Source organism: Malurus melanocephalus, unplaced genomic scaffold (genome assembly GCF_030028575.1).
Source record: "Malurus melanocephalus ecotype Western Australia unplaced genomic scaffold, MMel_1.1 scaffold_275, whole genome shotgun sequence".
Classification (NCBI taxonomy): Eukaryota; Metazoa; Chordata; class Aves; order Passeriformes; family Maluridae; genus Malurus; species Malurus melanocephalus.
Window position 1 is genome coordinate 388,649 of NW_026623507.1, and position 15,433 is coordinate 404,081.

Genomic DNA, 15,433 nt, shown 5'->3' on the forward strand with positions numbered 1-15,433 from the left:
TAGTTAAGAAGTCTTTTCTTTAAGATTCTTGTCCCTTTAAATTGTCTTCTTGAATTCTATGCCAAATAGCCTGGATTAATGATCCATTTAGAACCCGCAACAGACATTATCCTTCATCCTTCTGTTTTTGAGAGTGGAGGGATTGGAGATGTTTTGTTTTTTTGTTTTTTTGTTTTTTTTTAAACTGCCATCATTCTGCAAGCTTATGTGCCATTTTTCAGTCAGGTGGAACCATATAACATTATTTGTTTTGAAGTGCAAAAGCTTGAATAGAAAGTGCATAGAAGACCAGGATGAAGTCACAGCAGATGTTGCAGGGTCTTCTCAGAAAAAAAGCTGTCACCTTCAAGTGACACAGCACACTCTTCATCAGGTRGCATTAGGGAAACTGGTTAGAAATGAGCCTCCTCTGAATTCTTGGGTATAGATTACTTTTTTTTTAGTTGTCTAGAGATAAGGAAATTTTTCAGGTGATCTGGCCAAGGACTTCCTGCCAGTTGACAGCAGAGAAGGATCCAGGTGTTTTTTCCAGTCAGCTCACTTACTCCAGGTGGGCTCTGTGGTGGCTGAATGAATCAGCACAGCAAGACAGATCTCAGCCTGAGCCCTGCAAATGTTATCTCGTTCATTAAAATATCTGATTCCCTCCTGAATCATTGCAGAAATTCCAGGTGTGTGTGACATAACTCTTAGTGAGCGTCTGGCAGCCTCCTCTGAGACATGTGAAGCTCCAGCACCAGTGAACAACTCGCTGGCACATGCCCTGCTAGGGGAGCATCTAACATTCCTGTTTCTGCTGACTCCACAGGGCTTTGGGTACCAAACCTTCCTGGATTGAAGGGCTTGTCCAAGCCATACTGCACACCAGCCAGGTGAATGTGATTGCAGTGGACTGGGTTTATGGGTCTACAGGAGCCTATCCCTCTGCGGTGGAAAATGTCACACAGCTGGCCCTGGCCATCTCACAATTCATCAGCAAGCTCCTGGTAAGCTACTCTGCACGGCCAGAGAACTGCTCCCAAATTGTTGCAACCAGGAGCTGGACAAGTAGACTTTTTATTCCAGATTTTTCCTTTTTCCCTCTCTTTCAGACTAGACTTGAGCATGCCATCATTTTTCTTTTTTTCTTTTCAGTTCTGATGTTTTTCTGGAAAAAATCCCAGTTGTCAGCTGCCTCTCCAGCTCAGGGCAAACCTGAAGCCGCCCCTTGGGTTTTCTCAGATCCGTATTCACTGGCCAGTCTTCTTCTACTCAGAAATTTTTTTGAGGAAGCTGGAGGGATTGAGATTTGAGACTGGATTATATTTGCACTGGGATTCAGATATATCTCCCAGTATCTGGAAACACTCAGATGTGTCCCACCCAGTTTGTTCATGCAAAGCACAGCTGAACAAGACTTCTGCAACCAGGGTGAGGAATCTTTGTGTTGACCAGATACATGCAAACTCTCCATGAAATGTTTGCAGTGTTTAGAGATGGGTTTGCATCTGGGGACCTAAAGAAAAGCTCTGAAAACCAGAAAGGGCAGTGCCCTTCATTCCCTTAACTGTTTGGTTTTCCARTGTACATTTCAAAAGCAATCCTGTGTGGGCTGGAGCAGGGTATTTCACCTTCCTGCTACAGTGTCGCTGCTGGCCAAACAGCGACAGAAAAGACTAGATATAAAACACACAAAAAGTGGGTGAAAAAACAGAAAGAAAGAAGGATTTTATTATGGGATAAGTTTTTTTTATCTACTTTAGCAACTAGAGTATATATTTGCGTTAAACATACATTGGTTAAGAGACAGCTGTTTAATTAGTAATCAGAACATAATTGGTGAGTTTGCAAAAGCTGTAGTATTAGTAATGCTTATAATTTTAGTCACTTGTGTTATTAATTCTGTATTTTAATCTGCTTTTTTCAAGGATGTAGCATTCTTTCTCCATGTGGGCAGTTAACATCTCTTTCTTTTCTCAGGTTTCAGTCGTACACAATAATTGGCTGGGTTTCAGAATCAGGGCTTGTGGGGCCCTTTTCCTCCACACTACAGAAACATTAATTTGTATTGCTGTCAACCTGCAGGCCCTGGGAGTCTCAGGGACATCAATCCACATCATCGGGGTGAGCCTCGGAGCGCACGTCGCGGGCCTKGTGGGGCACTTCCATGGTGGTCACCTGGGACGGATAACAGGTACCATCAAACTGGCTCTGGGGTCCTCACCTGCTCTCCAAGAGASACAATGAAAGAGCAAGAAAGGGGAGTCATTCAGAATGGTATTTTCATTTCATGAGGGCTCATTAGATCCAAGTTTATGGGCTTCTTCCTAAATTCTGACAGCGCCTTTCCAGCCATCAGTCCCCTCCATGCTGCAAAAGGAACACAAGTATTTGTGGAAAGGTCCTTCCTCCTCTGCTATCCTCTTCAAATTGGTGCCAACTTAGAAAAATAAGAGACCTCATGACCAATGAAAAGACACAACACCCACAAGCTTTGCTTCCAAATTTAGCGGGTACATGCRGTTCTTAGAATTAAAACCCACAAGGCAGTTGTGACGGGAGCAGCAAGAGTGAGCTGCTCTGCAGGAAAATGTGAGCTGAGAGCCAAGGGCACAGTGAGGTGTCCCACTGTGTCTGGGAAAGAAGAGCAGAGCAGGTTCAGTGATGGGAACCACGGTCATCCACAGTCCATTGATCACCAGGCAAGGTTTCAAGGAGAACACAAACCCAAGGTCATGCTGGGAGGTCAAGTCCAGCAAGATAAAAGGACCAACAAGATACAGGGCAGGGATGGCATCTCTACCACACAGCTCAGGCAAAGAACAAAGGCAAGAGATGAGCCAGTGCTGGGAGGGCTCAGATGAGGCTTCTTGCTGCTCTTCCCACAAGTGGCTGTTTTCACAGTTGGCTCTTTTCACAGTAGGCTGGTCTAAAGCTGTATCAAATCAAAGCTGACCTTAAAAACAGAGAGTTACACTCCAGGGTGCAAGGAAGAGGTTCCAGTGGGGGAATTATAGATCAGGATGGTTATAGGCTGATTCTGTCATTTACAGTGTTTGGTGCACTCAGGACTTTGTCAGCCTTTAGGCGTGGAGCCTGAATAGAGTCACAGAACTATTCAGGTAGAAGGAGACCTAGGGAGGTCTCTAGTCCCCACACCACCACCACCATCACCCCTCCTCAAAGCAGGGCTGCATTGTGAGCCATATCAGATTGCCAAGGGTTTCACTGAATTCTGGGAATCCCCAGTGACAGAGATTCATTTTGATAGTAGRGGAATGCCACCAAGAAGGAACAGACATAAAGTACCCAGTAGTGAGGCCTCAGCTTCCAGTCTGCCTCAACCCCCGCTGCTCTGTCTCACAGAGGGATCCTCAGGAAGGGTCTCAGAGGAACAAAAAAAGCTGATTCAGTCTTCACATGTCACAGCTACCCACACCGCACAAAATACAGGCATTTCTCAACAGGAGCTCAATTTCTTGTTGGGCCCTTTTTTAAGCTGTGAATCAAAGTTTACATTAGGARAAGATTGGAGTAGCCASTGATGTCTTCAGRCAARCAGAAGCAGAAACCATGGTAATAAACTCCAGTGTTAAAAATCCTTCCCCTTTATGTTGTCCACATGTAAAAGAAGCTCTGTAGATTTGTTCTTTCARTTTTAAACTCTGCTAGACTACAATCCCTTTTTCACATTCCTGTTTATGCTATGTTTTCACAGGCTCACTGAGCATTGCAGACTCCAGTTCAGATTTAGGAGCCTGAAGACAGGTTGGATTAGATTTAAAATATGYCTGATCTCATCTCCTGCCTTCTCACACACGTGTGATACAATTACATATTTGCTGGAGTGCTTTCAGTCGCCTCAGAAGAGCTGTGTGGAGCAAAATCAGAGTGAGGCTTGGAGATCAGAGCACAGACTTCATTTTTGCAAAGCGAGTTTTCTTCAATCCGTGCCTGTGTCATTAGATATCTCCCTGTGCAGGAAAGGAACTGGAATAAACAGGTCCCTTGCCAAAATCGAACACTTTGTTTCAATTTCCCCAGAGGAAATGAAAAAACCCCGAAAGAATTCACTTGCACACTTGTAGAGCTCCAGTGAATAGCGTCCTTAGCTGCCAAAGATGAACATCTCACTGGAGTTTGTGCAGCTTGTGCTGGGAGAAGGAAGGGTAGGAAAGACAGAATAGAAAGGTGCTTGCCTTGGAGAAGTGCTAAAACWGACTGCTGTTCATGTTAGGTTTCTGTCTCCTCAGGAAAAGCTTTAGGCCACACCCAATAACAATTTTCAGTATCTTTTAAAACTTCTAGCTACAACTGAGTCTGTAGAAGTGAGTGGGGAACCTCTCAGCTTTTTGTACATAAAGGACATTAAGGTCGCATTTTTAGCTTTTATTTATAGAAAGAATAGGAAAGGTTTTTTTCCTTGTTTTCCTTTTCCTCCTTTCCTTCCCCCTCACAAAAGCAGACACATCCATTTGTATATTGTTGATATTGCCTTCTCCATAGAGAATTAATAGGATTGAGTCCAAAAGAGTGAGACCAGCCAGCTCCAAGGCTAAGGGGCATGTGAAGCAGACCTGCTTCCTAAACTACTGTTGCCTGGAGAGTGMAAAAAAAGTCTTGTGATATTACTTCTGTATAAAATGGGAACAGGATAAATCTCAGAAAAAAAAATTCTCTTTAATTGGCTGCTTGGTATTGCCAAGAATAACTTTGCTGTGTTCCTCAGACTCCCCAACAGTTGCTCTAGGAGCAAGTTTTGGGTCAAAAATGTACATGATTGCCAAATACTCAATCTTATTTGTGGGGAGAGGGCTCAGAAACCTCTTTGTTTTAAAATTGTTAGATAGTATGAAACTTTTGTAATTCCTGAGCTGGYTAATGCCTGGGATACTGAATTCACCACCTCACTGCTAATATCTAGTGACATTTTTCAGACTGTAGGGCTAATACAGATGATGGTGCAATTAGGGAAGGCATTAAAAGTTTGATTCTTTTTCACCAAAAGTCCAAGAGACACTATGTACCCACTGTGTCAGCTATTAAAAACTCAGTCTTGGCTTTACAGCCTAGAACCTTGAGTTAAAACACTGCTAAAAGGGTGTGGAACAGTGGAGGACAATTCAAGGAAGCTCCAGTGGAAGCTGGCACTGGCAGAAACTATTCTGGAGCATAATCATGGAGACCTGGAAATCATTTATTATTTCTGCCTAGCAATATTTTTAAAGTTTCAGATAAAMTAACTGGTCTGGAAACAAGAAAGASAGAGGCTRAAAAKTACTTGTTGCTGAGGTGTTTKATTTTGTTACAGCCCTGGATCCTGCAGGTCCTAAGTACACCAGAGCCAGCCTTGAGGAACGCCTGGATCCYGGGGATGCCCTCTTTGTGGAAGCCATTCATACTGATGCTGACAGTAAGCTGGCATCTCTCCTCCTCTACCTGGGTTTCTGCTCCTCCTGATGTCACTATTGCTAAGGAGTCTGTAGGTTATTGTCCCTTCTTGCCAAACTACCATGAGTTCAGGTTCACTCTGAGGAAGCTTCTTGTTAAGAAAGGCTTTGATGATGAATTCATGCCCCAGAGCACTKCAGACAACAGACAGGTGGAGATTGCTACAGCAGAGTGAGTTTATGCAGAACCTGTTTGGCATGACTTTTACTGCCTGAAAGGAGTTTATAGGTCTAGTCTCACTTTGTTTACTCCTTCCTGATTTGAGGAAGGCACCACCGAGAAAGTAACAGAGTCAAACCAACAGCTGGTGCAACAACAGAGTAACTTCTCCAAAGCACTTAGGATCTACATAGACAGAACTGTGCTAAGAATTACAGTCTTTGAGTCACACCTTTTGCCTGGAGATCACGAGAATCYTCCACCGACACAACTCTCAATTATGCTTCATAATCCCACAATAAGGCTGTGGTCAGCTTGTTCTCCTTTACATAGAATCAAGAACTGGAGCCACTGAGGTGGTGGTTAAGCCACAGTTCCCATTTTGATGGCAGGATCTGCTCCATGCATCAAACCTACACAATGCAGGCATGTAGAAGCAGGAAACCTGGCCTTGATGTCTCCAGCATTGGGGCTGGCTCCAGTGCTACTAATGCTCAACCAATTATTGAGGCATTTCACCTCCTTTCAGATTTTGGGATCCGGATTCCTGTAGGCCACATCGATTATTTTGTCAATGGAGGCAAAGATCAGCCAGGATGCCCCCGATTCATCTCTGGAGGTAAGAAAACTCTCTGGCCAAGCAAAGGGCTTTCATGGCAGTTTAGCAGACTGTGCAAATGCTGTCTGGTGAGCAGCTCCTGCTACAGCCTGGGCAGACAGCAAAGCTGTAGAGAAAATTGAGACAAACATKCATTAACAGCCCGCATCTCAACAGTACAAGAAGCAGCTGAAATTAAAATCATATACAGATCAAGTATCTTGGCAGCATCACTGTCAAGAGATGTGATTTTGATGATGCTTCTCTATAATACAAAACTCCAGTATCAGTAGACATGACACTTTTGCTAGGAAGGTTCTCAGGTGCCAGTAGCAAAAGCTGTTTTTTGTTTTCATGCTGCAAGTTCTATCAACTTTGAGAGATGGTTTGTACAACTATTGTCTTTTTCTTCTAGAGAATAGACTTTCCACAGTCCTCATTAACAGTGTGGACTCATTCACATTCAAATATGATCTGTATGAGTCAGCTGCTTTGAGGGTCAGGTTACAAGAGATTCCTATCGGACCTCACTTTCCCACAGCTGGGGTTCCAGTGCCAGTGGGAATCAAAGCTGCTGCACCCCCTTACAGAGTGCTCAGGGACACCRATGGAAACGTGGCAGCCCTGTGGTGCTCCTCTTCTAAGGGACTCTGTTAGTCTGRGAGACACATTTCTGACTTCCTGCACAACTTGTCTTGCAGTGGGACCTGAGCTCACAGTCACAGAAATRCCCTGCAGAATGTTATCAATGGGACGGTGATCACCGCAGTAAGAGCATTCCTTGATTCCCAATTCCTTGGGAATGTGCAAAAAGACTGAAGCCAACAGGAAGGCTCATGGTTGTTTTTCTCTGGTTCATTTTTTTCCTTGCAGGCTATAACTTCCTGATCTGCGATCACATGCGGGCGGTGCATCTTTACATCAGYGCCTTGAACCATCCCTGTCCCATCGTGGGCTTCCCCTGTGCAAGTCATCAAGATTTTTTAGATGGTCACTGCCTGGACTGTGCAGARCCCTTCCTGTCCTCCTGTCCCAGAATAGGTACAGTACCAGCACAAAACCTTCCCCAAGCAGATGGCAATACATTCCTGATGGTCAGTGCAGAGCACAGGGTGCAGTCCAGGTTTCTCTGAGCAGGATTTCCTTTGGATCTCTTTGGGGGACGCCAGAAGCTGTTTCATTTTCAGGCTCTTATAGATACATTATAGAAGCTCATATATTGCCCAAGGTGTCACACCAAAATCTTGAACATTTCTGATCTTTAAAGATTTTGTATGGCCCAGATATTGTTGAAAGATGATTTCCAGAATCACGTGCCAGAATCAGTGGACAATCAACTGAAAAAAAAAGTCTTGTTTAGAAAAGCAGCTGGAAATTGTACTTCAAGCCTGAAGTCCCATTCTTCCACAGCACTCAGTGTTGCTGAGTCAYCTTCTTTTCATAAATATCTGCCATGGTCACCCCAAAGATGAAATCTCTGKATTGGGAAAAGAAAATAGAAGCCTCTTTTAGGCTTCTGAAACTGGGCTGTGGCATGAGGAAAGGAAGTGTCCTCTGCTTCTATTTGCCATATGGTACCAGAGGAGCATAAAGAGAGGCCTTTTTTGGTACAGGTTCACCCAGAACAGCTACCCCTTCCCCATCTCACCAAGCCATATTGYCAGCTAGTCAATGATGCAGGTCATGAGTTATGGTGGTTTTCTCATTTGGCCAAAGAATTCAATTTCCCTTGTGTTTGCACTGTCATTCACATCTGCACAAAGTTCTTGACTTAATAGTCTTTAGTCTTGCTAATTTTGCACAGATGCAACTGATAGTACAGTTTGCTAGCAGAGGAATGAAAAAGAAAGCCACCAAGAGGGTCTCTGGTGATGATTACCTGGGGTAGCCTGAGTAGGTTTTCTGAGGCAACCTTAACCTGTCAAACAGACACCACAAACTTGTACTTGCTCTGATTTGGACTGGTATGAAAAGGGATGTGTCCTCCGAGACAGGGGAGTCAGGCAGGGTGAAAGGAGATGACTSATTATATTTCTGTTCTGTCATTCATGGCTTTCCCTGCACTGACTTTATTTTCTCCTGCAGGCCTGCTGGAGCAGGCAGGTGTCAACATGAGCAGGCTGCCCCAGGAAGTGAAAGTATTTTTAATGACCAGTCCTTCAGCCCCATTCTGTGGTAAGTAGTATGGGAGAAAAATGAGCCAGAAGGGTGTTGGCCAGTGAAGCAGATCCTCTGAGGAGCCCAGGCAGTCTGCTGTTGGGGCCAGGGAATGAGTCCTAGAGCCMCTCTTTTGGCACAGGTAGATCCTACACATAAGTACCTGTCCTCACTCCCATGTTCTTTGCTTCTTGCTCAGTCCACCACAGCCTGGTTGAGTTCCACTTGCAGAAGAAAAGGAACAGAGTGACCAGCATTGAGATCAGTTTCAGCAGCAACAGCACCAAGGACACAGCAAAGATCACCATGTGAGTGACAGTGAATGCTTCTGGCCTGGGTTTTTTTTCCCAGCTCTGGGTGTAAGAATGTTTATCCTGGTCCAGGAAAGGCACAACAGTGTATTTCCCTGAGTGATGAATCACAACCTTGTTTCTTAGGTSCCTTCACATTTTCCTTAAATGGTCTCAAGAATGGGGTATGTGCTTCCATTACTAAGTAATCCTGACTGAGCTCACATCTTCCCCAAGTGCACAAGGCAGTAGGAACACCCTGGGACCCCCAGATTTGCACACTTTTGTGTGGCTACCCCGGTTCCTTTTCCACACCACAGCCTGACCTGTCAAACCACGGTCACTGYCAGTTATTAGCTCTGCCCTGGCAGACAGGGATGGCTGACAGCAAAACACGTCCACCAGAGGTTCCAGGCTCATGGTCTCGGTGGCTTAGACATTTCTCTTGATGCCTGAGAGGATAGAAGTGGCAAAGAGGAGATGAGGGCACCTCAGCATGGTCAGAAATATGTCAGTAGCTTGTTGCCTGTGCAGAGATGCAGCAATGCTCTCACACTCCCATCGCAGGGAGAAGCAAGGGGCAGGGACCAAGATCCACTGTGCAGACACAAAGGTGTCTCTTGAAAGCACCAACCTTCCACAAGACTGTGTCTGAATTAAAGAATCAGACTCCACAGCTTCCACAGCTCTTGCCCCAAGGGGATCTCCCCACCACAGCAAATTCCCCAGAGGYTTCCTCACTTCTTCCTACTCCTTGCCCATTGCTGTGGACTGGGAGCCACAGTGCAGCTAGCACATGCTGCTCCTACCTCAGGAAGCAGGAAAGCAGTCAGCTAAAGAGTCCCAGCCAGCTCTCCTGGGATCAGAAGGGTTCCAGTGGTGGCTTCCACACAGCCCTTACTGCCAAAATGTTGTGGCCTGGAGCTAATGGTGTTGCTGCGTCAGTCCTGGGCATTATGAGGCAGGGGTGAGAAATGGGGAAGGGGAAGCCATGCTCTRGGGTACTCTCCACAGTGACACAGAGGCTTGGTTACAGATTTCCAGCCAGACACCACAATTTGGGTTTGTACTCCAGCCTGGTGGAGCTCAGTCTGTTCAACTCCYCCTGGCTTGGACACCAAACCTACTTTTTCCACAGATGCAGGAGAGAAGAAATGGCAACACCCAGGTCAGAGCAGGAGCCGTGCTGGGCTTCAATTGGCAGCTGGTGGACCCAGGGTTTGGTGGGATTCCAGCAGGAGACATGTGAGCACTGGAAGGAGAGGCTGCTGAGGGATGTGAGCCAGGCAGGCAATCCTGAGGCTTTGCTGTACCCTCTGGTTTTAATGAGACAGTGGAGGTAGAGCAGGGTAACCTATCCAGAGATGCCCTGGGGGAACAGCAGCTGTGTTTCATTTAAATGCCTTTCTAARAAGCACAAAGCGAAACTGAAAAATTTGCTTACAGCAGTAAACCTATAGATTTGAGAACATAAAATTGAAGATATCCCTTTTAATTCCCACTAGCAGCAAAGGGCAAATTTCCCTGCTCTAGGCTAAGCTCAGCCTTCCAGTGCTCAGAGTATCAAATGGGCATCTAAACATAGATGCTCACATCATAGTTCAGACACTGATCRATCAGTGACTTATCTCAGATGATCTGACATGAATATCATCCTGCAGTTTCTCAGAAGTTTCCCAGGACTTACTTGGGAGCATTCAGCTAGGCTCAAACCTTCAGCAAGGGAYTTACATGGCTGTGTCTTGCCTCACATTGTCCTTCTTGTCTTCTCTCCCAAATATCCCTTCCAATCTCACTCCTCCCCATGTGCTGCTTAGAGTGTCCCAAGAGATCTGTCCCCCAGCCTCAGCAGCTGACATGGGGCTGGTGAGTGAGGAGGTTGTTACACAGGACACTTCCCAGCTGCACTGCTGTGCGCTTACACATCCCATGACATCATCCCCCATATCCAAGAAAACATACCTCTGAAGCCAGCCAAGTCTCCTACATCCATCCAAAGGTTGTGCAGGRTTGGACCAAGTGTCAGTCCCACAAGTGACTCTCTTCAACATGGTTAACTGTACTGTATTCCTCTGTCTGTGGCCAACATGCCATAGAGACATGGCCTCCATTTGCTATCCACTGTTCGCTTTCATAACCACCATTTTGTCACATTTTTTTTATTTTAAGAAGCTTCAAGCCAGGCAGACACACAAAACTTCCAGCAACTACTGCTGTGGTCTAAGGGAGGGACTGGGTGCACTGGTGTGGGTTGGCTGCTGTGCCYAGGAGGGCATAGCTCCTGGGAGCTACTTGGGTTAGCAGACTTGGTCTTCCTGACCCTTTTTCACCTCTCTTTCCCTACCATCATGTTTCTGATCAGGCAGTTACCCAGGTGGTTCTGGGACCATGCCAAGTCAGCTACACCTATATTATTCTACATGAGTACAAGGAAATCAGTGATCTCCATGCTCTAGGAAGTGCCAAGTAGATCAAGTGTAAGGCCCACTGGATGAACTCCACATTTTAAGAAGGGACTTAAAATGCCAGGGCAGCACACCTCTGACTGGGCTCTGATCRCTGGCTTATTACCAAGCCTGTGTCATTTCTCAGTTCACATTAGCTGGGTAAGAGCATAGGGAAGGACAAAGGTCCCTCTATCACAGCATCCCACTTTCAACATGTTCAAAAGCAAGTAGCTGGAGAAAAGTATAAAAAAATCTCAGTGTCAGCATGTAGCAATACTTGCCCACAGAGTTTCTCAGTGTTTGGTTACATCACTGGGACCTACACAGCCAAAGATGAGATCTTTATCCTTACTAGCTTTTGTATTCCACAAACTGCCCAGTCTCCCTACCCTGATTTGTACAGCCACATAAACTTTTTTGCATTCACAACATCCCACAGCAAGGATTTAAACAGCTTGAAAGGAATGGTTCTCTGTGCAGCGTGCATTTTTCTGAGCCTGCCACTTCTTAGCCTTCTTTGACAATCCCTAGTTCGTGTGCTGGAAGAAATGGTGAACAAATGGTCTCCATYCACACCATTCACAATTTCATAGATGTTGACTTATCTACCACTTACCTCTCTGTGGCAAGCTGAGCAGGGTTTCAATCAAAATGCAACTGTAAGAAGAGTGATTGTAATTGTGTGCTGGAAGGAAGGATATTTCTTCAGAAATATTCCTGAATGCAGATATAAAACATGGAAAGATAGCTTGTGCAATGTCTTTTTTGACAGATGAGTCTTCTCACTCTGTTTTATTATGTGAGGRCTTCACAATAATACTGCACATTCCTCCAGTGTTTCCATGGGTCTGCTCAGGGACTGCATCTGCAGTTGATGGAACACATCCCTCACATCTCTCATGCTGCCTTGCAGACCTAAGGACCAGGAGACAGGCAAACATCTGCTGGCCCACCAAGTGCCCCTGTGCCAGATAAACAGTGTGACCCTGAAGTATATCCCCAAGAATCGTTTTTGGGGAAAGGATGAGCCATCCATTGTTGGCAAGTTCTGTGTAGCACCGCTGCCTCTCAACAGCAGGTAAGCCCCAGCAATGTCATACAGGGATACACTGAGCCTATGGATGCAACCTGTGGTTTGAAACYATTTTCTCCTGTTTAGATAAACATGTAAAGAGGTCTTTCCCATCACCTCTGTGTCCCTATGTAACTAATTTTCTATCTGTGAAAGAGAAAACTATGAAGGTAGTTTTGTAGTTTTCCAAATCTTTTCCCCCATGCCATGGAAGAAGTATGGCTGCAACTCACATAACCTTGAAGAYACTTAAGTCACAAACCATGGAAAGRGCTTGTACTAACTAGAATTTATTCCTTTTGTCCTTGCTTGCYCTCTTCATCTTTCCCTGTCTACAATGGGCCCCCATCTAAAACATGACAGGTGAACATTTTTCAGGATAAGACAATAGAAGACCAATGATAGATTTCTGCTTCTTGTACAGCAAGGTTTATAAAGCACTAAGGCTGCAGACAACCACTTTGGCATTTTCTAGGCCAGCTATTGTAGAGTATGTACCTTCAGCTATAGTTACCTTTCCCAGAGTGAAAGCAGCCAAGTCCTTCACATCTGGAGAGACAGAATGGTCTTCTCCATAATACAACGTTCTTCCCAGGAGTTTTGCAGATCCAAAGTTCTCGCAAGCAGGACAAAATAGCTGGTCTATGCTGACACACTGAACTGCCCACATTGCTTCTGAAATGCTGGTTCAAGGYTGAACAAAGCTAGCAGGTGCTTCAAAGCAAGTTCAAATTCTGTTTTGAGGGACAGTAAGGAGGCTCAAGTTCTAAGCAGTAAAAATATATCCAGTAGGCCCAGACAGGGGGAAAAAAGGCATTGCATTCCTATGTAAATACCTATGTAGGTACTCCTTTGAGTATAAGGATYATTCCTTACTAGCATGTTTTGCACTCCAAACTTGGGATGGATGTGCTTCTACCACTTATGAATGGAACAGCAAAGCACATTGCCTGAAAGAGGTGCTAACCTGCACCCTGGCAATGCAGAACAAAGTCCAGCACCTTGCTTGCTTCAGTGTTGGGACAGCAACCTCCACCTGGTAATGCCCTGCCTGATTCTCTGTGTTCTTTCCACAGCAGGACCATGTTGTGTCTGCCCTGGAGCCTCACCCTCCCCAGCAAAACAGACATTTCTTACAGCCTGCGTTCTGCTTGTGCCTAGCTCTGCCTTCAGGATGCACAAAGCCAGAAAGAAGTCCTAAAAATGTTGCTGCTCTCTGGTCACAGATGATACTTYCACCATAAAACTGGATGGGTTTTTTTACTCCCTGCACTGGGGGCAGGATGTCGAGGAAAAGAATTGCATGGCAGACTGGCAAATGCAAGGTTAACTGGTTGCAGCAAAACCTCCCAGTTAAAAGACTGGATTGGAACTTTTGTCTCACAGGTTCTGTACCCAGCTTTCAAAATGAGACAGGCAAGTCATTTAATCTCAAGGTTTGGATCTGTTTGAAAGAAGGCGTAGATAATACCACTCTTTTTATGGTGTGAGTATTGGTATAATTCATTACTGKTTTAAACTGTCCTGAAATCTTCATATTAAAGGTGAGAGGTATTTCCTCAGCAAGGGGAAATGGTGTGGTCCAAGTTTGGCATGGGAAGGAGCCATTCTTAGCCAGAGCTCCAATGGGAAACTCACTAGTCCCATCTACAAGACATTTTCAGAGGGAGACCCTATTGATTTCACATAATTCTCTCTCAAGAAGCTCCTATGAAGTGAAGCAGACACCAGGAGCAGCACAGTGCTCTCACATCCAATTTTGCACTGCTTTGACCCTCTGCCCAGAATAGAAGGTTGTAGGAGACTGCAGCATTGAAATGATGGGCCAACTAACACCAAATAGTCCCAGGACCTCAGCATAGGCTTTCAGAGCTGAAAAAGTAGCTGAAGGCTGGAAATAATTGGTGAAAGATTACAGTGAGATGCCTGATCACAGAAACAACCCAGCAACACCTTTCCCACACTGTGATATGTATGCAAATTAAAGAGGAGACAAGTCTTTCATAATTTCTGCCCACAAATCACATTTACTATTRACCATTTTCTCTGGTTCCCTGTACTGGCTTCACTGAGTGATAGAAAAGTGCATCAGGAACTCCATGATCAGGAGAGAGGGACATGCTAAAAGCATTTATGCAATGAAGAAGTCTCAAGTCATTTGCCATGAGCTGTCACTCCTGCTCCACTAGACAGTGTCACGGCGTGATTAACTTTCAGTTCCCAGCCAAGATTTTGGGCCTGCCACATGACTCTATGAAAAGCTAAGAACATCATCTTCAACACACACTCAGGAGAGGGACAGAGCTGGGCTCTGACAACTTTGTAGAGATCCATATTAGTTGGCACCATGATTGAAGGGTTTCCAGAGAGCTTCTTGTTGAGGACTGGAATATAAGCTCAACAAACACCTGTGAAGGGTAATAATTCAGCCCAGCCTGATTCAGTGTTCCAGGCAGGTGTAWGAAGCACCTCAACAGATGGACCCAGTTTCATGGTGCATTTCAGTTCMTTTGCAGAAGAGAGCCCAGCAGCTCTCGTGTCAGTCTGCTGGAGATGTTTCTGAGCTGTGAAGGGCAGTGGGGTCAGGCTGAAGCACCAATGTATTGACAGAGCATGCTGACAACCATCAGCAGGATGATTCCCCAGCCTGGGCCAGCCCCATTCTCCTGCCCTGGTGTGGGAGCAAAGGTGAGCAGTGCAAGGAGCTGTGTGCACACATCCCACATACCCACTGCTCCAGAGGCCCTTGGCAGGAATGCCAGATCCCAAGGGCACAGGTTTTGCCCAGCTGAGCCTTGCAAGAGAGGCCAAACCAGCCTGTGGGCCTGTGTGAGCAGGGTGGGGCAGGTGGGGCTGCCTCCATGGCTGACACAAAGCCAGCCCCACAGGCAGAACGGCCATGCCCATGTGTGTTTGTGCCCAGAGGCACCAAAGGACACCTTTGCCTGCGCTGTCAGAGGGACTGACACCCCTTGCTCTTTCCCTGGATACCTGCCCTGGAGAGGCTGCTACCCCCATTGCTCAACTTGATTGCCCCACACTGTGAGAGAGGATTCCTCCACAGGTACTTCCATCTCCAATTCCCTGACTGAGGAAATGGCTGGGGAAGCTCATCAGACCAATCCTGGTGCAGCTGAACTTGGAAGAGGCCCTTCCATCTCCAWGCTATTTTCATTAAGGCATTGTCCTTCCTACCAATGGCTGCTCTCTTCACAGATGTTTTGTATTCATTCCTTTCTTCATTTGATGTTTGTACACCCTGAGGTCCCTTCTCCTTGAG

General features: G+C 45.7%; 1 protein-coding gene across 2 annotated transcripts in view; it reads left to right on the top strand.

The window, feature by feature from the left end:
* Nucleotides 1-14,518, top strand: part of PLA1A (phospholipase A1 member A) — a 17,022-nt gene extending 2,504 nt beyond the window's left edge. Inside the window, exons 3-11 of one of the 2 annotated variants that reach the window (XM_057376242.1) lie at nt 809-986; nt 2,065-2,173; nt 5,291-5,392; nt 6,119-6,208; nt 7,061-7,228; nt 8,273-8,362; nt 8,544-8,652; nt 11,995-12,159; nt 13,230-14,518. In XM_057376242.1, coding sequence (XP_057232225.1) covers nt 809-986; nt 2,065-2,173; nt 5,291-5,392; nt 6,119-6,208; nt 7,061-7,228; nt 8,273-8,362; nt 8,544-8,652; nt 11,995-12,159; nt 13,230-13,314 — 1,096 coding nt within the window. In that variant the 3' untranslated portion in view covers nt 13,315-14,518. The remainder of the gene's footprint in view (nt 1-808; nt 987-2,064; nt 2,174-5,290; nt 5,393-6,118; nt 6,209-7,060; nt 7,229-8,272; nt 8,363-8,543; nt 8,653-11,994; nt 12,160-13,229) is intronic. The other variant, XM_057376243.1, reaches the window with a different exon arrangement.
* Nucleotides 14,519-15,433: the final 915 nt, after the last annotated feature.